The sequence below is a fragment of the Saccoglossus kowalevskii genome, chromosome 18, assembly GCF_978046115.1.
Source record: "Saccoglossus kowalevskii chromosome 18, keSacKowa6.1, whole genome shotgun sequence".
Taxonomy (NCBI): domain Eukaryota; kingdom Metazoa; phylum Hemichordata; class Enteropneusta; family Harrimaniidae; genus Saccoglossus; species Saccoglossus kowalevskii.
In genome coordinates, this window is record NC_140658.1 from 6,032,120 (window position 1) to 6,057,685 (window position 25,566).

Sequence of the window (25,566 nt, forward strand, 5' to 3'; positions counted from 1 at the left end):
CAAATAATTTGACAATAGTCACCAATTTCTGATACGATTATAATAGTCAAAGGTTTCGTTCCCACTGTGTGAAAACAATGACGTCACTAGCATATCGTCTAGCCTGGTCGTGGCTCACGGTAATTCTCGACGTGTTTCTACCCGTTAATGAAATAACCGAACAATGAATGTACGGCGATACTATGCCTCATTTAAAAGCAGGGTGTTTTGTACTTTCTTTCTTTACCATTTTCCGCTTCTGCAATAAACCTCCGTGACCCGTTCAAGCATGTTATTTTTTTCTGTCCGACATCTTGAAACAGAAATAAAATAAAAATAAAATTTTGAACATCGTTCTCGTTTTTTGTTGTTATTGGGTGAATATTTTTGCGTGAGTTTTTTTTTTTTTTTTTTTTTTTTTTTTTTTTTTTTTTTTTGCACGGGAATAGTCCGTGAACAAAACGATTATGCTGTACATGAAGTGAGATGGAAGACAAGAGGGAATGTGTTTCAGAGACAGATGTAGTTGTGTAATTTGTAATTTTGTTTGTGAACTTGAAATTATGCTAACGTATGTTGAGAAGCATGAGACACCATACGTCACCATATGCCATGTCCCATAGTTCAATGTCATCATCTATTTTTAGTTTTCTAGCTTGCTGGTTTCAAGTTCAATTTTGTTTTCGTTTTTCGAGTTGTTTTAATAACCAGTACTGTTTGGGTATACATAATCTCATACGCCAACATGTTGTTCAATTCAGATTTTGGCTTTATAAGTTGGTACTAATATCCAATATTATGAGTACATTTTTGTACTTCCGTGTCCATGACAACTCTGGACAAGCCCTGACCTTTGTGATGTTTAATCGGATGTTCAATTTATGAAAAATACTAGTTTACAACTGGCATGGCAACCAGTACATTTTAAATCCAGTCTTTGTGTTGGATGAAAATAAAATGAAACTGGCTCATAATTACTAATTTATTTAAATTTAGAAAAAAACCCCAGTAAGTTTCCCATTAAATTAAAATAGATACGGGTTAAATGTTGCTTCTGATCGATTTAAGTATTCCAGTAAATCAGTTTGTTCATGGAGTTCGTGTTTATCCACAACCTTTAAAAAAAACAAAAACAAGAAAAAAACTTACGTATTTGATATTCGTACAATAATAAAATTTTGCGTTGTTGCTAAGATGCAATCCTTATTTAAACACGCAGAGGCAAAGCCGTTGAATAAACAAATGGGGCTATTGGTTCATATTCCCATGATGTGCTCTTTTATTGGTCTGAGTTAAATTTTCTTTCTGAAACCATAGATCATATTAAAGTCTATGCTGAAACCAGAGCAACAATGATCTTCGCCGTTATAACCGCCCTCTATCGGCACACTCCACTCTTGAGCCACTGAGCGATCACAAGCCTGACATGTAGGCGTGAGCGACGCCCTCGCCGGCCGCATGGCATCAGACCCCCACCCACTGTATTGGGTTTGGAGCACCGCGGAGGGCGCAATTCATGCGACCTTGTCAGGCTAAGCGATCACAGTGTACGACCAGTACTTTGTATTAACCTCTCCCAAAATATCCAAATGTAGGCTAAAAACTACCTCCGCGATGGAAAATTAGGACCAGATCCCTTTATAATGCATACAAGATGACTTGTGGAGTCCATCAGCACGTTTAACTCATCTCGTTCTTGTTATTTTAGGCGACTTCAGGCGCTGACTGTCTTGCTCGTTTCGCGTTTTTGTCACGTTTGGCATGTTCATTTTTGAGGAATCACTATTCACACACGATTCAGGTGCAGCCAATGGAGCTGTTCATTTTTTTCTATTTTTCGTTGGGGGCGGGAAATATCAGTACCCCCAGTGGGCAGGGCAGATTTCTAAAAAAATGCAAGGACGGGGAAACTTTTTTTAGTGGGTAGGGTACTTACATAAAAAAATATCGAAGGGTGGGCAAAACAAGGGCATGGTATAATAAAAAAAAACGCATTGAGGAAAATAACATCTGCTAAATGTGGGCAGTGGGGGAAGGGCAGCATCCTCCCCAGGGAAGGCAACACAATGAGAGAAGAGTAGGGGAAAAAGCGCTTTCTTATGAGGGGAGGGGAAAGATGAATTTGGTCAGCAGGAGGACAAGAAAGGCAAGTTGGCGGTAGGGGAGTAGGCAAAAAGTGTTTTTTTTTAATGAGGGCAGGGGAAAGATAAATTTGGTCAGCAGGAGGGGAAGACAGTTTTTTTTTCAGGTGGAGGGTAGCTTATGAACAGCTTTTAATTTCCCCTCTTTCCTTTATATTAATTAGCATACTTCAAAAGGCCCATAAAATAAATAAAATGTTGTCCCAGAGTATTGACTCGTTGGCTGCACCTGGCGATTCTAGGTGGCGCTGTTAGTAAAAATGCATTGTGCCATCGGTTTGTTTGGAAAACAAGAATTTATATAAATTATGAAAACAACATAAGGTGCTATACAAAATAACGTCACAGAGAACAAATACAAGGGAAAGGGATTTGTATGTTGCCCATTAATAACTGCTTTCAACCACCATACTTTCTCGCCCACATTTTTCTGCACTTTTTTTCTTATATTCTTCAATCTTTCTGGAATTGAACACTAATTTTGGAGCCAACAAGCAAAATTTGAGTCAATTTTCAGTTTTTACCAAACAAATTGGCTATTTTGGTCCCAATCTTCTGGAGGAAAGTGCGGACTATAAACAGGAGTATTTTGTGAATTTGTGATGAAAAGAAGGAACTGGTGATGAAAAGGTTAATGGCACACATTTTTGGTCATTAAACAACTTGTTGTATTGTTATTACATTTTTATTACCGGCGTGTGGATACGGTATCTAGAATTGTCACCACGTTAGAGAGTACGTATTTACTTTTGTTTTCGGTATGACGTCACAGGAGCCTTTAGAAACGCAAATAATGACACATTCTTTGTGAGGTGAGCCGACAAGCCAGTCCCAGGTCATTTGTTAAACTATTGGTTTAATTTGTGAAAATGGGAGCTTCAAATAGTCAGTTTACCGAAGCTGAGCTAGAAGACTACCAGGTCAGTACTACACTTTTGGTCTGGAACTTCAGTTGTCGCGAGAAGTCGCCACGTTCTTCAAAGCAACAGGTCTTTTATATCAATTCACTGTCATGTCATTAGACTTGTTGACGTCGTTCGTGTTTTACACATAAACGGTTCGTTCTGCCGCCACTTAATGAGTTGACTTACACATTGACGTCAATTTTACAACATAATGACACCCACATACCTTGACAGCATAATATCTGTGCATGTCATAATTTTACTGACGACTGTGCAACAACAAAACGGACGATAGCCGTCTTGTTTTGAATGACACGCGGATTCAAAATGGCGGACTCTGTCAACACGGAAGTAGGCACCCGATTTGATCATGCATTCGTTACATCCGTTATTGTCATACAGTCACTGTATCATAGTTATCATTGTTAGTATTACATTCAACAATAGCGTAAATCGACGCAATAGTGTCTTATTCTATTTCAATGGAGCCATGGTTAAATTTGTGATATAAACCATCCGTGAACGATCTGATTCCATGGAAACCATGCTTCTGGTCGATTGTTTATGCCTCAACAAATTCCTGGTGTGAATGCAAGGTTCTGAGCTTCTGATCTTTTGTACCAGGCACAACTTAATACGCCAAAATATATAATTTGTTTTTTACTGGGAATAATACATGTAGGAGTAATACATGTGTCTTACACAAATTACGTACCTTATGGTTGGTTGCATGGTAATATAAATTTTGCTTTTCATGTTATGAACTGATTATGAGTGACAAATATGAATAAACTTATATAAGACCAATTTAAACACAATTATGGAAATAAATGACATTTAATTACCTTATAAACAATATAAGGTTACACCCTACTGTCCTCTAAGCCGATATGATGCACTGCTTTCTTACAAATTGCAACTACATCAAAAGCAGAAAATCGTACAATGATATAGTTATCTTGAAAAACGCCTTACTATAATTGTGGAATTTGTAATTTGATAAAAATGAAATTCCCATTTTATACACAAAATAAATGTTAATACAAAGTAAATCAGGGACCACAATATTTTGTTTCTGATACTGATCTTCTCAGCAGTCAACAAGCTGACTCGATGGATTCCATTTTGACTCTGCTTCCCTACTACCGGGTAAATCAGTCTTATTAGAGGGCACACTGCTACTGAATAGGGCAACTATACTTAAATGGTTTTTTTTACATGTGGCATATTTCAGCACATAAAGTCATCATCATTATTTCCTTGTCTCCTGGTGGAGAATAGGGCCAGCATCTCTCCTCTTCCATGCTTCTCTGTCTTGCACCGCTACTTCTGCCTCCGCCCAAGTCTTGTATCCCAATTGATTTCTTTCTTTTCCAAATTTCTTCTCCAATTCCCTTTGGTCTTCCCACATTCCTTTTGCCCTCTGGTTCCTATGTTAAAGCGAATCTTGGTACTGTGGAATACTTTATTTTCGCTGGAATTAATTTTCGCTGAAAAGGCTTTTTGGGCGTTTTGTATGGAACTTATTTTCACTGATTTTTGATGAATTTAATGTGAAATATAGGAAAAAGAGTATATTCGCTGGATTTTATTTTCACGGAATCATCCATTCAGCGAAAATAGCGAAAATAAATTCCAAGCGAAAATAAAGTATTCTACAGTATGTCATTCCTTTCCATGCATAACACATGTCCAATTCACTTCCACCTCCTGTTTCTTACAATCTCACTTATTGTTTGAATGTTTGCACGACGTCTGATTTCCTGATTTGTGATCCTCATTGGCCAGTGTATTTTCAATATTCTTTTCAGCACATAAAAGCAGTGACCATATTTCTGTCAAAATCCTGTCTACAATTAATCGTTTTAGCATTAGTCAGTAGTATGCTAAAATGCTAATGCATAAAATATCATTTTAGCAGTGGTTTCGATAGACCACAATGAAAGCACATATCCTCATTAAAAACCAACTAAAAATTGTTAATACTTCTAGACATCAAAAAGTACATGTACCTTTTTTTCACCATATGTCACTGAGCAAAATGTTGAGATATATTCCTGCCATAGGAAACAATGGTAAAATGTTGAGATATATTCTTGCCATAGGAAACAATGGTAAAATGTTGAGATATATTCTTGCCATAGGAAACAATGGTAAAATGTTGAAATATATTCTTGCCATAGGAAACAATGATAAAATGTTGAGATATATTCTTGCCATAGGAAACAATGGTAAAATGTTGAGATATATTCTTGCCATAGGAAACAATGGTAAAATGTTGAAATATATTTTTGCCATAGGAAACAATGATAAAATGTTGAGATATATTCTTGCCATAGGAAACAATGGTAAAATGTTGAGATATATTCTTGCCATAGGAAACAATGGTAAAATGTTGAAATATATTCTTGCCATAGGAAACAATGATAAAATGTTGAAATATATTCTTGCCATAGGAAACAATGATAAAATGTTGAGATATATTCTTGCCATAGGAAACAATGGTAAAATGTTGAGATATATTCTTGCCATAGGAAACAATGGTAAAATGTTGAGATATATTCTTGCCATAGGAAACAATGGTAAAATGTTGAGATATATTCTTGCCATAGGAAACAATGGTAAAATGTTGAGATATATTTTTGCCATAGGAAACAATGGTAAAATATTGAGATATATTCTTGCCATAGGAAACAATGGTAAAATGTTGAGATATATTCTTGCCATAGGAAACAATGGTAAAATGTTGAGATATATTCTTGGCATAGGAAACAATGGTAAAATGTTGAGATATACTAGTATATTCTTGCCATAGGAAACGATTTTAAAATGTCCTAAAACAGACATTTTCACTTCATTTTTTTACTGCGATTTTCATGGACGCTAAGTCAGACGATTACGATATATCAATTAATGTAGGATTTTCTGATACGTCAAGGATTTAGTTCAATCTGTGCATTTGTGACTCATCAAATTAACATAGAGGGCATACAACATTTGTTTTCTGCCATGAAAACAAAGAAAAGTGTTTTCCAAATAATGCAGTCATACATTACACATTTAATCACATCCATACATTTGAACATCTAGTTTATTTCGTCCTTTGGTTTTTGCTGGCAAATGTATAATAATAATATTACATTATATTTATTTTTCAGGAGTTGACCTACTTCAGTAAGAAAGAAATTCTTCAGTAAGTATAAATTGGCTCAGTTAATCTCATTCCCAATTCTTTCAACATGCTAACAAAATCGGGGGCTTACATTGCAGTGTACTTTCCAAAAGCACTCTGGTTGCTATGCTATGTTTATTGATGTTAAAGAAAGTACTCCAATTTTCCAACAATTCACTAGAATCCCTCCAGAGCAATATTTTTTTTCTTCTCAAAAATACAAATACTATTCATCATCCAATTCAATATATTCTCTGATTGTTTTTGAAATTGAATCTGACTTCTTATAGATTACAATATTGCTTTATTTATTTACAACCTCAAGGAAAATTTTTTGGTTTTCACAAAACATGTAGAATTGTGGTAAATTCTTGAATATTGATACAGATGCATGTGAACTTGTTCTTCTTGTCATTGTCTTTGAAATGTCATTTCCTTCACATATATTAAAAAGTACATTCTGCAATAAAGTGTAAAATGTCTTCTATAATATGACATTGTATGTTTGTTTAATGAAATTTTTGCTATCCCAGAGTGCAAATTAGTGTCCTCATACATAACCGCTCAAGGTTCTTCCTGGAGCGTTATAGAGTATGGGTTTGCAACAATAGAACAAATTTAGCATGACAATAAACACAATAGAACACATTCTATTGTTATGCAAAATGTCTGATACTGCATGCCATTGTCTGGGAAGAACGCTTATAATCTATTTAAATAAAACTTTTGCTTTTTTACTTTTCAGTGCCTTCAAGCGTTTTCATTTATTGGACCCAGATGCTGTAAGGCAAGACAGAAATGTGAGACTTCCTATGAACACAATATTAGAACTTTCGGAGTTGAAGGTAAAAAAAAAATAATTTCTTTGATGTATGCAGGCTTAATAATGTAATTATATATTTTCCATTGTTGGCACTGCATGCCTTTTGCTGTTGCTTGGCTACTTTTAATTTTGCAAATGAAAAGTTGAGTCCTGTATTGTTCTCTGTGTTCAGGTAAATCCATTCAACGACCGTATCTGTAAAGTCTTCTCATCATCTAATGATGGTGACTTAACGTTTGAAGATTTCTTGGATATGATGTCTGTGTTCAGTGACAATGCCCCCAAGGGAGTCAAGGCAGAGTATGCGTTCAGAATTTATGGTGAGTATCATATAATACCTCATATAGGCAACACTTTGATGCATTTTCATTTTTGTCTGGCGCTAATTTGAGGTCACCATTTGGCAAATTTGTTGCAAATGGCACTTTATTGAGGTCAGTCATTTTTTCACATACTCAGAACTACGGTAACGTTACCTTACAATCAGAGAAATCCTGTCTATACAATGTACCGGATTCTGTCGTAAATTGGCCCTTCGACGTTAAACGGCAGTTTGGTTTTCAAAATAAAATATGACCAAGAAATCACTTTTTTAGCTTATCATATGAGTGATTGTGCGTCGTCGTCCGTGTCAATGTTTTACTTTTTCGACTTCTTCTTGAAAACTACAAGCCTGAATGCTTTGATACTTGGTGTATATGTACCTTGGGTAGACCTCTCATAGATTTGTTCATTTCGTGATGATATCTTCTATTCTCTAATTTTGGTGAATATTTTTGTCATTTTTGGTAAAAAGTGATATTTTTGACTTCTTGTTGAAAACCCCAAATCCAATTGTTTTGATATTACATATATAGGTACTACATGTAGACTTCTCTCAGATTTGTTCATTTTGTGATGATATCTCTAATTCTCTAATTTTGGAGAATATTTTTGTCATTTTTGGTAAAAAGTGATATTTTCGACTTCTTGTTGAAAACTGCAAGTCCAATTGCTTTGATATTACATATTACATACAGATCATCTATGACTAAACTGAGGATAAGTGCCCACATACTTCAGATTGAAGTTGGGCGATATCACAACATAGATGTCTTAAATAGAACATGCCCTGTCTGTGACTCCAATGAAATTGAAGATGAAGAACACTTCCTCTTCAATTGTAACCAGTACAAATTTGAAAGAGATGCTTTGTTTGAAAACGTAAACTTATCCGGTAATCTGAAAGCACTTCTCAATAACAAAAATTCTGAAACCGTCCAAGCAATTGCCAAGTTTATCAGCGACTGTTTCAATAAAAGAGAGAATTTCATGAAAAGCAATTTACCAGCTGCCTCAAAATAACACCAAAAAAATATTTATATAATAATATTTTCACAGTATTACTATTTATTTCTTTTTTATTATTATTATTACTTATGTATTTTATTGTTCCTTATATCCTTATTGTATTCTAATCTATATCCCAGAAGGGATACGATATCAATAAAGGTTGTTATATATACATATATAGGTACTACATGTGGTTCTTACTCAGATTGTAAAAAACAACTTCAGACCTCTGTAAAGCCAGTTCAAAATCTCTTCAAAACTAACACCAGACTTCTGTAAAATGAACACCAACTCCAGACCTCTATAGAACCAACTCCAGACCTCTGTAAAAACAACTCTAGACCTATGTAGAACCAACTCCAGACCTATGTAAAAACAACTCCAGACCTCTGTAAAAACAACTTCAGGCCTTGGTAAAACCAGTTCAAAACCTCTGTAAAACTAACTCCTTACTTCTGTAAAGCCCACAGCAGACCTCTGTAAAAAGAACACTAAACCTCTGTGAAACCAAATTCAGACCTCTGTAAAACCAACTCCTGATCTCTGTAAAGCCCACAGCAGACTTCTGTAAAGCCCACAGCAGACTTCTGTGCAGCCCACAGAAGACTTTGGTAAAGCCCACAACAGACCTCTGTAAAGCCCACAGCAGACTTCTGTAAAGCCCACGGCAGACTTCTGTAAAGCCCACAGCAGACTTCTGTAAAGCCCACAGCAGACTTCTGTAAAGCCCACAGCAGACTTCTGTAAAGCCCACAGCAGACCTTTGTAAAGCCCACAGCAGACCTCTGTAAAGCCTACAGCAGACCTCTGTAAAGCCCACAGCAGACTTTTGTAAAATAAACAGCATACCTCTGTAAAGCCCACATCAGACCTCTGTAAAGCCTACAGCAGACCTCTGTAAAGCCCACATCAGACCTCTGTAAAGCCCACATCAGATCTCTGTAAAGCCCACAGCAGACCTCTGTAAAGCCTACGGCAGACCTCTGTAAAGCCCACAGCAGACCTCTGTAAAGCCCACAGCAGACTTCTGTAAAATAAACAGCAGCCCTCTGTAAAGCCCACATCCGACCTCTGTAAAGCCCACATCAGACCTCTGTAAAGCCCACAGCAGATCTCTGTAAAGCCTACAGCAGACCTCTGTAAAGCCCACATCAGACCTCTGTAAAACCTACAGCAGACCTCTGTAAAGCCCACAGCAGACTTTTGTAAAATAAACAGCAGACCTCTGTAAAGCCCACATCAGACCTCTGTAAAGCCTACAGCAGACCTCTGTAAAGCCCACATCAGACCTCTGTAAAGCCCACGGCAGACCTCTGTAAAGCCTACGGCAGACCTCTGTAAAGCCTACGGCAGACCTCTGTAAAGCCTACGGCAGACCTCTGTAAAGCCTACGACAGACCTCTGTTAAGCCCACAGCAGACCTCTGTAAAGCCCACAGCAGACTTCTGTAAAGCCCACAGCAGACCTCTGTAAAGCCCACATCAGACTTCTGTAAAGCCCACAGCAGACCTCTGTAAAGCCCACATCAGACTTCTGTAAAGCCCACAGCAGACTTCTGTAAAGCCCACAGCAGACCTCTGTAAAGCCCACAGCAGACTTCTGTAAAGCCCACAGCAGACTTCTGTAAAGCCCACAGCAGACTTCTGTAAAGCCCACATCAGACCTCTGTAAAGCCTACAGCAGACCTCTGTAAAGCCCACATCAGACCTCTGTAAAGCCCACATCAGATCTCTGTAAAGCCCACAGCAGACCTCTGTAAAGCCTACGGCAGACCTCTGTAAAGCCCACAGCAGACCTCTGTAAAGCCCACAGCAGACTTCTGTAAAATAAACAGCAGCCCTCTGTAAAGCCCACATCCGACCTCTGTAAAGCCCACATCAGACCTCTGTAAAGCCCACAGCAGATCTCTGTAAAGCCTACAGCAGACCTCTGTAAAGCCCACATCAGACCTCTGTAAAACCTACAGCAGACCTCTGTAAAGCCCACAGCAGACTTTTGTAAAATAAACAGCAGACCTCTGTAAAGCCCACATCAGACCTCTGTAAAGCCTACAGCAGACCTCTGTAAAGCCCACATCAGACCTCTGTAAAGCCCACGGCAGACCTCTGTAAAGCCTACGGCAGACCTCTGTAAAGCCTACGGCAGACCTCTGTAAAGCCTACGGCAGACCTCTGTAAAGCCTACGGCAGACCTCTGTTAAGCCCACAGCAGACCTCTGTAAAGCCCACAGCAGACTTCTGTAAAGCCCACAGCAGACCTCTGTAAAGCCCACATCAGACTTCTGTAAAGCCCACAGCAGACCTCTGTAAAGCCCACATCAGACTTCTGTAAAGCCCACAGCAGACTTCTGTAAAGCCCACAGCAGACCTCTGTAAAGCCCACAGCAGACTTCTGTAAAGCCCACAGCAGACTTCTGTAAAGCCCACAGCAGACTTCTGTAAAGCCCACAGCAGACTTCTGTAAAGCCCACAGCAGACTTCTGTAAAGCCCACAGCAGACTTCTGTAAAATAAACAGCAGCCCTCTGTAGAGTCTACATCAGACCACTGTAAAGCCTACAGCAGATCTATGTGAAGCCCACAGCAGACCTTTGTAAATCCTACAGCAGACCTCTGTAAAGCCCACGGCAGACCTCTGTAAAGCCCACGGCAGACCTCTGTAAAGCCCACGGCAGACCTCTGTAAAGCCCACGGCAGACCTCTGTAAAGCCCACGGCAGACCTCTGTAAAGCCCACGGCAGACCTCTGTAAAGCCCACGGCAGACTTCTGTAAAGCCCACAGCAGACTTCTGTAAAGCCCACAGCAGACTTCTGTGAAGCCCACAGCAGACCTCTGTAAAGCCCACATCAGACCTCTGTAAAGCCTACAGAAGACTTCTGTAAAGCCCACGGCAGACCTCTGTAAAGCCCACGGCAGACCTCTGTAAAGCCCACAGCAGACCTCTGTAAAGCCCACAGCAGACTTCTGTAAAATAAACAGCAGACCTCTGTGTTCAGTCCAGAAAGATTTCAGTTTATTTGTTATGTTCATGTGTATATATTTTGTTTCCTTTACAGACTTCAATGAAGATGACTTTATTGACAGTGCTGATTTAAAAGAGGTTGTCGGTAGACTGACTGGAGATCAGTCTTTGACAGATGAAGATATGCAACAACTTATTGATAATGTAAGTAACTCATTCTCCAGGCATCCACTGTGTGCACTCATTCAGTCTCTGCCACAGGAGAATTTGGATATTCAAATATTCTTATATTCTTAAAGCGAGAGGTTCGTCACCTGTGTACGCGCGGGAATTGAGTCCCAAGCGATGATAACATCACATGTTAAAACGCAAAGGCTCATGGGTAGACACTTGTTTGTAAACAATGACGCGCTATGGCCGTCTGACACATGCGCAGGTGATGACTCTCCCGCTTTAACAGATATGTGCGATGCACACTTGAACAACTAGGAAGACAAACAGTCTCTTGACCAGGAAACATTTAATCTGCTTTGTTTTCAGCATTTTATTCAGATTTCTTTTGACAGAATTACATTACTGATTGTAGTCACATATCTCTAACACTGAATTTTCCACAGAAATTGACAACACGACTTCATCACGCCTTTGTTCTTTAGAGGAAACTTTCGTGTTCGAGTTTTCAAGTTGCTATGGGTATTTGCTAAATTTTAACTTCATGAATAATTTATTGTATTTGTAAAAATCACATAGATTTAGGTGTGAAATTTTGATGTGACAAAAACTGATTTGAGTTCCTCAAGTACACCACCATCACAGTGTTCTCCCCAGAAAAATGTCTCATAGTGGTGGCTAATTTGCATATAATTTACATATGCATTAGCATATGTATGGAGATAAAGAAAACAGGCTTGCATGGATGAAAATGTCTTTATTTTTTAGCGAATTTATGTACAAGATTACATAAATCTGCTGCTGTGTGCATTCTATGTAATGATGATTCTTCTGACTTTCATGGAAGCCCAGTGGTCTGCAGCTTTTGAGAACGCCGTAATTTTCTTTGCTTCCCACTTCTAATGACATGGCCTTCTTGTGCATCTCCGAGTGTGCGTGTTTATCTATAGCATATTTCGTAATATTTATACATGGCATAGAATTCCATACCAAAGAACTATTTCTGGATGATTTTAAGTTGAATTTTCCACATATGTGACACAGCATTCCTAAAAGATAAGAAATAGGGGCGAATCAATACTTGTATTTAAAAAATATCGTCAAGATCAACACGAAAATAAACAAATTGTCGCCATTTTGAAAAGTCGCTAAACTTTATTAAAATCTAAAAAAATTGCCATGATAAAATTTACACAAATCACAAAACTAGTATTAGTTATTTTGATAAATCGTAGCCAACAGCCAGAAAAAAAGAAGTTTCCAAAAAAAATGTTTCGACGATCGTAAAAAAATGAAGCCATACAAAAGTTTACTAAAATAGGTCAAAATACGCTTCCAAGTAAAACGCTACAAATAAATACTTGTTTTACCTTTGCCATCGTTGTTTCTCTCTACCACGTATGTTTTGTTTTCCATTGTCCATCAAAATCCAGACTTTCTTTTCTTTGCACCTTTCGTTGTAACGTCATCTTGGACACGTTTAGTACCACGGCCGACAGGGGTACCGGCGACCACGTTGCTGGTGGGTTTATCGATCGGAACCAGGGGGCCCAGCAGGGTGTTCTACGCAGAACCACGACGTAATGTTTCTGCTGCTTGACATCGTTGCTGCTTCAAGCCGAATATGCTACTGAGAAAATGCTTGCGATTACCTCCATTAAATATGGCGAAAGTGTTTATTGTTGAAGTACGAAGCTGTATTAGTCCATTGTCTTTGCATAATCACTGTTTCCATTCACACCTGATTTGGTTCACAGTACCGGACGCTGATGACGCTGACTAAAAGATTCGCATGTGTGTTTATAAGCTAAAATAAAGAATAACAGGAAATGCAACAGAGTAGCGGGTGATCTCTCAGAGTAGTGGGCAATCTCTCAGAGTAGCGGCATAAATAATAGAGTAGCGGCCTCGGTACGCTAAAACGCTTTGAGGAGAACATTGCATCAACAGTAACAAGTCAAATCTTGGAGAATTCCACAAACTCTGTAAAGATTGTGCTAGTGAAATTTATGAATTACTGCTTTTGCCATCTACAGCTACTATAAATACCAGTAATTTTGAGAGGGAGCAGTGAAATTAGGTTAGGTTAGAGTCGCAATGACTTATGTGAATACCTTTGTATCGCTATACTTTTCTGAATGACATTAAGAATTCTTTCACACACACCCTGTCACATTCTGAAAATACAGCCAAGGAACGTAATAAGTTGGAACTATATGTATTTGGCCAAAAAAGATTTTATATTTCAGGTCAGCCTGTGATGCCCATTCTTTTTTTTTTCCCTTCTTAGATATTTGAAGAAGCTGATTTAGATGATGACGAGTCATTGTCATTTGCTGAGTTTGAACATGTGATCTCCAAGGCACCTGACTTTGTCAAGTAAGTCTTCCTTACAATTAATCTGATTTATTACCTTTCCATGCAGAACAAGAGAGCAAGTGTTTCAAAACAATTAAAAAAAGTCCCCCCCCCCCATCCTGTAAGTAATATTGTTTCACTGGAAGGAGGCGTGTCATTTGAGGATAGTAATCAAGACCTCAATTAATGAGTCTTACATGTATACATTTTGTTTCCCTCATCATTTGCATACTTGTGAAGTGTCATTATTTTCAAAAAAAAGCTAGGAAATTAATACCATATTCCCTCTATTAGAAGCGCATCTCCAATAGAAATGCATTATAAATAAAAAATTGCTTTTATTGTATACTGGGTCATTAAAAGGCATCTTATTTTGATCTCAGACATCCCTTTAGTCTTTTAAACAAGTGCATGCATTTCTGCACAGGCAACAAACTCTTTGTTTTTTCATTTTCCAATAAAGTTAATAAATTACAACATTTATGTATAACATAGTATGTTTGAGTATTAACTGGTCAAATATAATAGCTGCTTGACGCAGGTCTCTTGCTTCTCACTCACCAATGGATCAATTAGAGTTTTTTTGACCCAGAGGAGGACCTCATGATGTATGCATGATAGTAGTATGCTGTAAATGAAACGGTTCTTGATATTCTATATTCCTTGTGACCATTCATTTTACAATGTCTGTTTTCTCCATTCTTATACCACGATCACTTTGGGATAGAAACTCAGGGTAGGGTGACAAAAATGGCACAGAAAGAAAATATCTGAAACGGAATCCTGCAAAGATCAATAACAGATTTATGCCTAAATTGTATGGGAGAACCAGTAATTCATCATGGGGAAAAAAAATATTTTACAGTTTTTCTGCCATCGCCACCCCATAGATGTGTAATGGTCCACCGTCTTACTTGATTGAATGTCATTGTGCTAACTGTTTCCAAATGTTTCTCAGCTCTTTTAGATTTCGCTTGTAAGAGGATGGATATGTTCCTGATTCACTGAGTCATTCCAGAACAATAAAGACATGTGTACTGTAATCTGCTTTATTCTGACTGAATGCATTGGTACAAGTAATATATTTTATTATAAATGTCTATTTTCACTGATAATTGTTTAATTTGTAAGCAGCAAAGATTTTGCTGCGGTTCTGTTACACAAAGAGTTGTAGCGACTTTCATGAAATGTAGTCTTTTTTCATTGCTTATGAAAGGGTCACAGTGTACGAATTATTTTCACTAGATTTTATCTTGATTGATTTATCTGTCCAGTCAAAGTCAATTCCGAATGAGAGTTAATTGAAGTTACACGTACACCATCAGCATTACTTGCAAAAAAAAAACATTTAGCATTTTGACGTTTCTGATATCTCTTGCTGGAATTATAAATATTAAGTTGTCTATGCAATCCATGATGATTGAGATGACTACTCAATAAGAAAACAGCATCGTTTAATTTCTTGTTTCACAAATAAAAATCGGTAATTTTAATTTAGTAGTGGTGAATAGAGAAATGCTATAGTTCATTTCTGTGACAAGTTACTTTTACCTCAAGCAACAAATAAAAATTTGCATATCCATTAGAAATTAAGTTTTTCAAAATAATTGTCAAGACCAATTTTCACGCATACATTGCTGGAAACTGCAGAATCATTCGTACATTACATTGTAAAATTGTAATCTTTGAGTAGACTTTCAGGGGAGAGAGAAGGTTAGGTGGTGGTCATGTTGAGTTGAAAAATAGTTTTAAATCACCAAAGATAAAAGTATGCATGTATAAGTGCGTTAATATGCATATTGCATTGGAATGGATTTATACATGTGAATGAAAATGAGAAATATTTATTCCTAATGCTATATGCATTATATTCTTGTTTGGTTATCAAGATAAATATCAGTAATACATTTACATGTTTGGGACAGGTCACATGACTCCCATTGCAAAAATTGTAACGAATATTTGATTTGCTTGGAGGTCAGTAATCAATTTTTGTAAATAGTGCCCTCAGTGTTAAGAATGGGATAATCTATTTGGTGAACTGCTAGTTTGTAAACAGCGCCCTCACTGTTAAGAGAAAACAGCATTTTTTTACTATCTAAGAATGAGGAATAAATTGAAAATTTGTAAATATTGATATTTCAAAAATCATTTCTAACATGCTCTTATCAAGTGTGCTATTATTTTAATATAAACCGAGACAGCATTTTATTTCTCCTGGTGGTTTTCTTTCTCCGGGTGTATTTGTCACATTGTGAGCTTTGGTTCAATAAACTTTCTATCAACTTATTTTGTACAGACTTTTATTTGTGTGTTTGTTGCGGAATACAGAGTTTAGAATGATATCATTACTTGTGTTTCTCGTGCACCACACCCTGAATACCGGTACTCAAAAAATCAATTCATTGCAGAGGCGGGGTAGGGGTGGGGGGTGGGGGGTGGTGATGTGTGGTTGAATATGACACATCTATATTAATTGAGGAAGAATACATGCAGCTTGTAGTCACAATCCTGGTTCTCCATAAGACTGGCTGCAAAAAGAGAATTTATAATGACATTAAATTGATGTTTATTTTATTCATTCATATCACTGCGGAGTAGAATGGACGAAACGTTGGACTGTTTACCCACTGAAAGGAAATGTGAGCTGCGTTTCGACAGTTATGAAACCATTTAATTTAACCTTGCAGATAAAGAGTAAAACGAAACAAGTTTCATTTACTTGCTGGAAATATTGACCAAACATTCAGTTTCGATGGTGTTTAGCATGTCATAATGCTGGTGATAGTTTCTGTGAATGTTTTAGGAGCATTTTTACAGCTTTAACTCAACGCACGCCTGTAACCAAGGTTACTTTTTTGTGTGACTTCAGATCTTTGTGAAAATCACTAAAATTGATTGCCCCTTTCTCAGCTTCGCAGAGGAAAACAAACACTTGGTGGCGTGCTTTGTGGTCTGACTCAATACAACCGTAACGTAATGTGAAAGAGAGCTTATCTTGTTACCTGAAGTACCGGTAGTCCAATTATTGCAGCAATAAGATTTATTGAAATCAACACCTGGCTGTTTTAAGAGATTGTGTCCAACTTCAAATAAAGTGTCAATGTTTCATATGTAATAAAATAAGTAATCATATTTAATATATGAATTAACTTTGAGAAATATAATTGTTTTTTAAGTAAATCTCACCGCGTTATGGTAAAGCAAACTTTGTAACTTTTAAATTCTATTTCATAATTGTTCCATATGTATTACTAGTTCATTGTCACGACTGACCAACTCTCTTGAGGCGTTGACAATCTGGTAGCCGAATTTTTCAAAAATGCTTGTTCCGCATATTTCCTGAATCATTTTAACCGTCTCAAACTGCGCATGCGTCCTCCAGGCCTCCCCGTTATTGGGAAGAAATTCCATTTTCGAATTCATGACTTCATCTATGGTGATTGGCAAAGACAGATTGAGAAAGTTGTACATTTTCGGCACAGCCATCCAGGGACGGTCGGCGATGTCTTCGTATCTTACCCACATATAGTTTTTTTTCATCCATTTTGACCCCTCTTTTCCGTCCGCGTAGTTAACTTCCATCCATTTGCACACGTCACCAATCTCCTTCTCTAACACATCTCGTTCAAGACTTTGATCCTCGTTCCCGGCCAACTTCTTCAAACTGCCTTCAAACTCTTTTCGTGATTTAGCAGTGCCACGTGGGTCTCGAACGAGGTGGATGACTTTGACGTTGTGTCTTTTCAGGAGTGGTTCCGTCAACAGAAGTCTATCAAGTCGAATCACTTTGACGAGCTTATGCCTCTTTGATACGCAAAGGTCTGTGATCGTTTCCATAGTAATAGGATGAGTCAAATTATATTCTCCTCTTTTTTCAAACATGTCTACATTATTTAAATACCAGATAAAATAGGGATGGCTGGTGAAGTTGCAGTGAAATATGGAATCTAAGAAATCGATCAATTTCGGCCTGATACCCTCTAGGAATTCATTGGATTCTTTCCCCTTCATCTTCGTAAAATGATCAGCCACCATGAATCCAGGCTCGTACACGTAAAACACATCGGGGTGACTGGCGATATATCTGGCAGTCAGTTTCGAGCCAGTCCGCTTCCTCGCAAAGACGAGAATATTGACAGGGTTGTCGTCATGGTTACATTCTACGCTCCCGGTGCATTCCGATGTCTCTTCTCGAATCATGTGTTGATATCTGTCCCGTATTCGCAATGTCAGTGCTACTGAGACTGAAATACACGCCAGGATCATCTTCCAAGTCCGTCTCTTCATTGTTGTGATTTCACTTTATACGTATCATTTCTCTATAAATAAAGAAAATATTTTGTGAATTTCATTTCTCAGTCTGTGCTGAGAATGGTGAATCGAATTGTTTCGTATATCTGAAGAGTTTCAATTGATTGTCAAAGTTATGTATCTTATAAATTTTCGACCCCCTCAAATGCACAGATTTATTATTCTTTTGTTCATAATAAGTGGAACACTGTTAATTTATAATATTCATTAATATGGTGTTTCTTGTAATACGCATTCCGTGTAAATTGCGCCCTCTTGGAACGAAGCGTGTCTGCGTTTCACTTTAATAGACGACTTTCCCGGTAGTCGGAGATACGGCGTTTCGCATGCGCGCATGTCATTTTGGGGTGTAACGTAAACTTGCAGTCGTGATACTATGCTCCTTGGAGCACCAATCGTTGTCACAAAAATAAAAAATAAAATTCCTTTCAATCGGCTATCAGCAAATTGACATGTTTTTATTTTCAGCTATGACAAAGCAGAAGTATTTTTGCACCCCAGTCTCGCTACTTCCGGGAAAGTCGTCTATGACGAATTCTCCACACATACACAGTGCACTTCTATAATTTTAGTATCAAATCCCTGTTGTAACATTTATAGTCACACGTATCGAATTTGAGTATGTGTAGTAAACTTAAACAACAGCAAAACTTGAAAGGAACTGACTGAGCTTCAATGCTCGGGTTTATTATAATTATAAAACAAAAAAAAAAGTATTATAGTTAAAAGTACAACCTGGGCATACTTACAGCCCACATCAACTCTCCAATCTGAATTATGACGATAAAGTCTGGGGAAAATTTCGGAATTACACCCACGCCTTTGGATTGAGCCGGTTTCCCTGTCTAGCTCGAAAAACAGTTATTTCCGGCAAAATATTTATCGTTTTTGGAAATTACATCAAAACTAAAAGTATTCTATGTTGTATGACCTATTGTTCATGAGCCATTCGGACCCCTACTGTAATTCCATTACTGTGTCAGAGTTTGTAATTAGATGCATCGTCAGCTGTTTCACTTCTATCCGATTTCAAAGCACCGACCGACACAAATATGTTTCTCTATGTTCTGTCCTATTTTTTTTCAAATCGTAATAATCGGCATTGTGATGTCCAGAATATTTTTAAAAATCGGTGTCGTACATTGATTCTTCTATGATTCTATGACTGAGAAAAACAATGAATCGATAACAAAATATTAATGTTTATTTTTTCTGACATAACTAACAAAAGCCATTGAAAATGAAATAAATAAATAAATGAAAAACAAATTAATCTCACCCAGCTGGCATTTCAAGATTTGTTCTCAGTGAGAAATAAATGTGTATATACATTTTGTTGTTATAATACAATGTTTGTTCATTTGTCCAACCTTTCATGAAATGAGACACGCTTATCAGAGTAAATTATTTATTTTGTCCTGTATGTAGTGTGTTTCCTCAACTATGCTTTTAATATGAACTATTTCATTGAGACACGTATTCTCACAAGTTGAGCAGACTAACTTGACTTGTTTCGAAAAATCACGATCCCACGTCCTAGCTGAGTGCCATGATACCCATATATTTTATTGTAATGTACTGGTCAGCCAAGTTTGAATGTACATGTACTTGTGAACTCAGTGTTCGCCAATCGGTTGTTTTGTACTTGTAGATTGTTTGTCAGTCTCGGATTTTCATGATTCACGAATATAAATATTGATAGGATATGGTATTATTTATAATTCAATACGGAATTTGTACTACATGTGCGCATTGCAACATGTGCATAAATAACAATTACATAAAAATATCAACACTAAAAAAAATAAAAAAATTGATCACATACAAACGAGTGCGTTGTTCCCACATAGTCGATCGGTTGTTTATTTTCTCAGTTCATGTGTGACATTTACGTGTTCAGCTACGCATGCGCATTAGTGGATACCATGACCATTAACAGGTTATTATATATTGACATAATGGCAATTTAGAAACGACACAGCGCTTACATGCAATGTGATTTGAATTAAATTGATTGAATCATAACTAGCGACATATTATATATAGTGTAGTGTTCAATTTCAGTCCGAGTATGGATCTTACTGTCATTGAGGTAATCTTATTCGCGTACTATCATCATCGTCAATTGGAAACAAATGATCGCCGACGCAGTTTACATTTACCAGTTCATTTATTTTCTCTCCCGTGGAGAAAAAAATGACATTTGGCGATAATTTGCGACACGAACGCTTTAGATTTTGCATAAATTGGTAGTTGAATGCACATATATACATATAAAGGAACGGTTCATTCAACGCCAAATCGGGGTCAAAGATCAAATCAGTGCTGCAGCAAAATACACCCAGTTGTATCAATTATTTTTTTAATGCATTTGTATACAATGCATTTGTTTTACATTATTATTTCTATTATACGATTTGTTGAAATACAGTATTAAATTCGTTCATTTATCAGTTAAATGCCGCACGGAAGTAAACTACTAAATGCTCCAGCATAACCACACTTACCTCTATTGGAGTCACGTGATGTGTTGGTAATCTCGTAGTGTGAATCTGCTACGAACCATAAACTTGGTATTGTTATGACGTCATGTCAGTTCCCAGCACGACAAATTTGCAGTTTCGACGCTTTTTTCGACATCCGACTAGACAAATCTCGGCAGTTAAAACCGTTGTGAAGCATAAAACGCTGATGACATCGAACCACTGGTTTGAAATGGATTAATTCATTTACGACCTGGTCACACGTGTTGACACGCTGCAACCGTATCAAAAGTGATTATTTTCGCATGAAATCCTTTCAGTTGGCGACTATATCATCTTTTATATGAGCAGCATGGAGCGAGATTTTAATTAAAGAAACTTCAAACAATTGTATTTTTTGGCCAAACATAACGATAATGTTGTACATGCACTTAAATCTGCTTCCTCTCGAGCGAAGTTGGGATTACTACTGGTCGATGACCTCGGCTTTACGACTTAAATTTCAACAATATACTCGAATAAGATCTCGCACCGTCAATTTGTGTTCACTTTTCACAAAAGATATTAAAACTTGCTTGGTGTTTCTAAAAACAATATTGATAACTTTTTTAATTTGAGACCAAAAAGTTAAAGTAATATCATATTATGTGCGTTTGATTAAATATATATACAGGCTCGAAAAGCAATTAAGATATTTGCACTTACTTTTTGGCAGGAAATGTTTAACCAGTATTTATTTCATTTTAAAGGTACTTTTAATATACTCGACACACGTAACAGCTTGGTTTATTTTACGGCTTAACCTCCCATGAGGGGAATACGTGTTAAGATGGAGGTGCCTATTTTGGTGGGCCCTCTAGCCGAATGGTAATTACATCACTTTGGGTAGTTATTGTTATGCTCCGTTCTCGAGTCCCGAACCCACAGTGAGTATTTCACATCGCATATTTGTGTGGGACATATCACCAACATTCAAAATGGCGACCAATTTGCAATTCAAGTTCACCATAACGTTTGAAGGATTATATTTAAAATTTAGACCCAAAACAATCAAATGGACGAAAGCACTGTTAAAGTTAATATCAATATTTTTTAAGCCGAACTATAAAGTGATATTGCCAAGTCGAGTTTAAATGAGAACCTAAATTAATCAGGTTTGTTATATTTCGTGATTTGCATTTTATGTGGACAGCGCCATCTGTCGCCAGTGTTTGGATGAACGCAGTTCAATAATATGTTGGTGTAACAGCTTGAGCCAGAATATGAATTTAAATATTAATAGTAGTCTGTGGTATTCGATGTGTTTCTACTGTCTGTGATAAGCATGCTGATTATATGCGTTCAGGTCAGATGTTGACCGAATTCAAGTTACTGCAGTATGAAATTCGTGGAGCGGGTCCTAGTCTATGGGACCGTGCTGATGACTGTAGTGATTGTATGGTTCGTTACCATGGTTCCCAGACACACGTCAAAGCCACGTATTGATAGACTTTCTGTAGACCTCGGAAACATGGCATGGAATGAAACCAACATCACTCAAGGGATACCGGCACCCGAAGGTGCCCGAGAATCGGCTGTTACTGATGACGGAAGAATCCGAGTTTTGGTTCACGCAAGAATGAGGTCTGGATCGAGCCTAACAGCGCGTTATATCGGGTACCATCCGGATTTCTTTTATGCATACGAACCAGGGTGGATGATAGCTCACCAGTTACCGGGAACGCAAACAGCAGATGACAGTTTTAGTGCGTTGGAGAAGATGCGACCACACCTCATCTCCGTTTTACAAGGAATTTACAGCTGTGATTTCTCGAAACACGAATATTTTGTTCGTTATTTGAACAAGATATCATTTTTTCGTTCGTACGTTAGATTGCCCCTGCCGCCTCCTATTACGACACACGATATAACGAGATTTTGCGAATCAAAAGAGCATATACTGGTTAAAACCATACGGCTTTATAACATTTTCCAAATTGCCAATATTATTAAAACCCAAAACGTTAAGGTCATTCACCTCGTTCGCGACCCACGTGGGATGGCGTCATCACGCGAGCTATTTCAGCACCTCGAAACCAATCAAAGCCTTTTTCACGGAACATTGGAGAGAACGATTAAAGAATCGTGCATGTGGATGGAAGCGAACTACATGGTTGAAATAAATGCGCCAAAATGGATGAAAAGTAACTATATTTTAGTTCGGTACGAGGACATAGCCGACAGCCCACGAAAATGGGTTCCAAAATTGTACGATTTTATTGGCATGCAGACGACAGCAGAGCAAGTAGATAACATGATACAGATAGAAACCAGTAACAGACCCAATAACGGTCAGGCTTGGCGACACAAATTAACTTATACTCAGGTCAAACGAATACAAGAGTTGTGTCCAGCAAATGTGTTTAAAATGTTCGGTTACGCCCTTGTTGACACGGAGGAACAGTTGAAAGGGAATTCGAGTTTAGTATTAGACGAGTTTGGTTCTGTACAACTTTGATCTTTTCTCACAGAACAAAAGAAAAAACAGTTTCTGATCATTTTTTTCCCAAATTTGATGTGCGTGCGTTTTTTATTTACAAATTGTCGTGAACATTTTCCTGAAAACCGAGTTTTGTCTGATTTTTAAAAAAATTGATTGCATTATGAAACGCATGGCGACCTTTGAGCAATGTAATAGCGTTTGTTACGAGAGATGATATTTAAACTGTTACAGTGTTACTCAATTACAATAATAATGTAATTTTTTTTTATTTTTACATATGTGATATTTTATGTATTAACAAGGTTGAAATAAAAAAAATGAGTTCACCGAACTCGGTTCTGAGAAATCACGTGACTGATAAATTGTAATTTTATCCATATTATTTGAATGTTTTTCTCAAATAACAAATCGACTGTGACTAATACTAAAACGACCACAGACGTCTATGGTATGATGTGAGTGACACGAGAAAATCTACGCCATAAAGAAGGAAGGTCTAAGATATTAATTGGACAGCATTAGGGAAAGTTTAAAGTATGATGTGGGTGACACAAGGGAAAGTTTAAAGTATGTTGTGGGTGACACTAGGGAAAGTTTAAAGTATGATGTGGGTGAAACTAGGGAAGGTTTAAAGTATGATGTGGGTGACTCAAGGGAAAGTTTAAAGTATAATGTGGGTGACACTAGGGAAAGCTTAAAGTATGATGTGGGTGACACTAGGGAAAGTTTAAAGTATGATGTGGGTGACACTAGGGAAAGTTTAAAGTATGATGTGGGTGACACTAGGGAAAGTTTAAAGTATGATGTGGGTGACATTAGGGAAAGTTTAAAGTATGATGTGGGTGACATTAGGGAAAGTTTAAAGTATGATGTGGGTGACACTAGGGAAAGTTTAAAGTATGATGTGGGTGACACTAGGGAAGGTTTAAAGTATGATGTGGGTGACACTAGGGAAGGTTTAAAGTATGATGTGGGTGACACTAGGGAGAGTGTAAAGTATGATGTGGGTGACACTAGGGAAAGTTTAAAGTATGATGTGGGTGACACTAGGGAGAGTGTAAAGTATGATGTGGGTGACACTAGGGAAGGTTTAAAGTGTGATGTGGGTGACACTAGGGAAAGTTTAAAGTATGATGTGGGTGACACTAGGGAAGGTTTAAAGTATGATGTGGGTGACACTAGTGAGAGTGTAAAGTATGATGTGGGTGACACTAGTGAGAGTGTAAAGTATGATGTGGGTGACACTAGGGAAAGTTTAAAGTATGATGTGGGTGACGCTAGGGAAAGTTTAAAGTATGATGTGGGTGACACTAGGGAAAGTTTAAAGTATGATGTGGGTGACACAAGGGAAAGTTTAAAGTATGATGTGGGTGACACACAGGAAAGTTTAAAGTATGATGTGGGTGACACTAGGGAAAGTTTAAAGTATGATGTAGGTGACACTAGGGAAAGCTTAAAGTATGATGTGGGTGACACAAGGGAAAGTTTAAAGTATGATGTGGGTGACACTAGGGAAAGTTTAAAGCATGATGTGGGTGACACACGGGAAAGATTAAAGTATGATGTGGGTGACACTAGGGAAGGTTTAAAGTATGATGTGGGTGACACTAGGGAAAGTTTAAAGTATGATGTGGGTGACACTAGGGAAAGTTTAAAGTATGATGTGGGTGACACTAGGGAAAGTTTAAAGTATGATGTGGGTGACACTAGGGAAAGTTTAAAGTATGATGTGGGTGACTCAAGGGAAAGCTTAAAGTATGATGTGGGTGACTCAAAGGAAAGTTTAAAGGATGATGTGGGTGACACAAGGGAAAGTTTAAAGTATGATGTGGGTGACACTAGGGAAAGTTTAAAGTATGATGTGGGTGACACTAGGGAAAGTTTAAAGTATGATGTGGGTGACACTAGGGAAAGTTTAAAGTATGATGTAGGTGACACTAGGGAAAGTTTAAAGTATGATGTGGGTGACACAAGGGAAAGTTTAAAGTATGATGTGGGTGACACTAGGGAAAGTTTAAAGTATGATGTAGGTGACACAAGGGAAAGTTTAAAGTATGATGTGGGTGACGCTAGGGAAAGTTTAAAGTATGATGTGGGTGACACTAGGGAAAGTTTAAAGTATTATGTGGGTGACACTAGGGAAAGTTTAAAGTATGATGTGGGTGACACTAGGGAAAGTTTAAAGTATGATGTGGGTGACACTAGGGAAAGTTTAAAGTATGATGTAGGTGACACAAGGGAAAGTTTAAAGTATGATGTGGGTGACACTAAGGAAAGTTTAAAGTATGATGTAGGTGACACTAGGGAAAGTTTAAAGTATGATGTGGGTGACACAAGGGATAGTTTAAAGTATGATGTGGGTGACACAAGGGAAAGTTTAAAGTATGATGTGGGTGACACAAGGGAAAGTTTAAAGTATGATGAGGGTGACTCAAGGGAAAGTTT

General features: G+C 37.6%; 3 protein-coding genes across 3 annotated transcripts; 2 read left to right on the plus strand and 1 right to left on the minus strand.

Moving 5' to 3' along the window:
* Window positions 1-2,894: 2,894 nt before the first annotated feature.
* Window positions 2,895-15,431, plus strand: LOC100372152 (calcium and integrin-binding family member 2-like). The gene is made up of 7 exons (XM_002731659.4): window positions 2,895-3,040; window positions 6,184-6,218; window positions 6,943-7,042; window positions 7,193-7,340; window positions 11,408-11,517; window positions 13,775-13,863; window positions 14,801-15,431. The coding sequence occupies exons 1-7, from the start codon at window positions 2,990-2,992 to the stop codon at window positions 14,820-14,822; spliced, it is 555 nt and encodes a 184-aa protein (XP_002731705.1). The 5' UTR covers window positions 2,895-2,989; the 3' UTR covers window positions 14,823-15,431.
* A 1,436-nt stretch (window positions 15,432-16,867) lies between these two features.
* LOC100372306 (carbohydrate sulfotransferase 5-like) lies at window positions 16,868-20,874 on the minus strand. Its single transcript, XM_006812583.3, has 2 exons — window positions 20,664-20,874; window positions 16,868-18,164 (listed from the first exon to the last, which is right to left on the minus strand). The coding sequence occupies exon 2, from the start codon at window positions 18,130-18,132 to the stop codon at window positions 17,074-17,076; it is 1,059 nt and encodes a 352-aa protein (XP_006812646.2). The 5' UTR covers window positions 18,133-18,164; window positions 20,664-20,874; the 3' UTR covers window positions 16,868-17,073.
* Window positions 20,875-22,089: 1,215 nt separating this feature from the next.
* LOC102802758 (carbohydrate sulfotransferase 1-like) lies at window positions 22,090-23,136 on the plus strand. The gene has a single exon (XM_006812584.3). It carries the CDS (start codon window positions 22,090-22,092, stop codon window positions 23,134-23,136), a length of 1,047 nt encoding a protein of 348 aa, XP_006812647.3.
* Window positions 23,137-25,566: the final 2,430 nt, after the last annotated feature.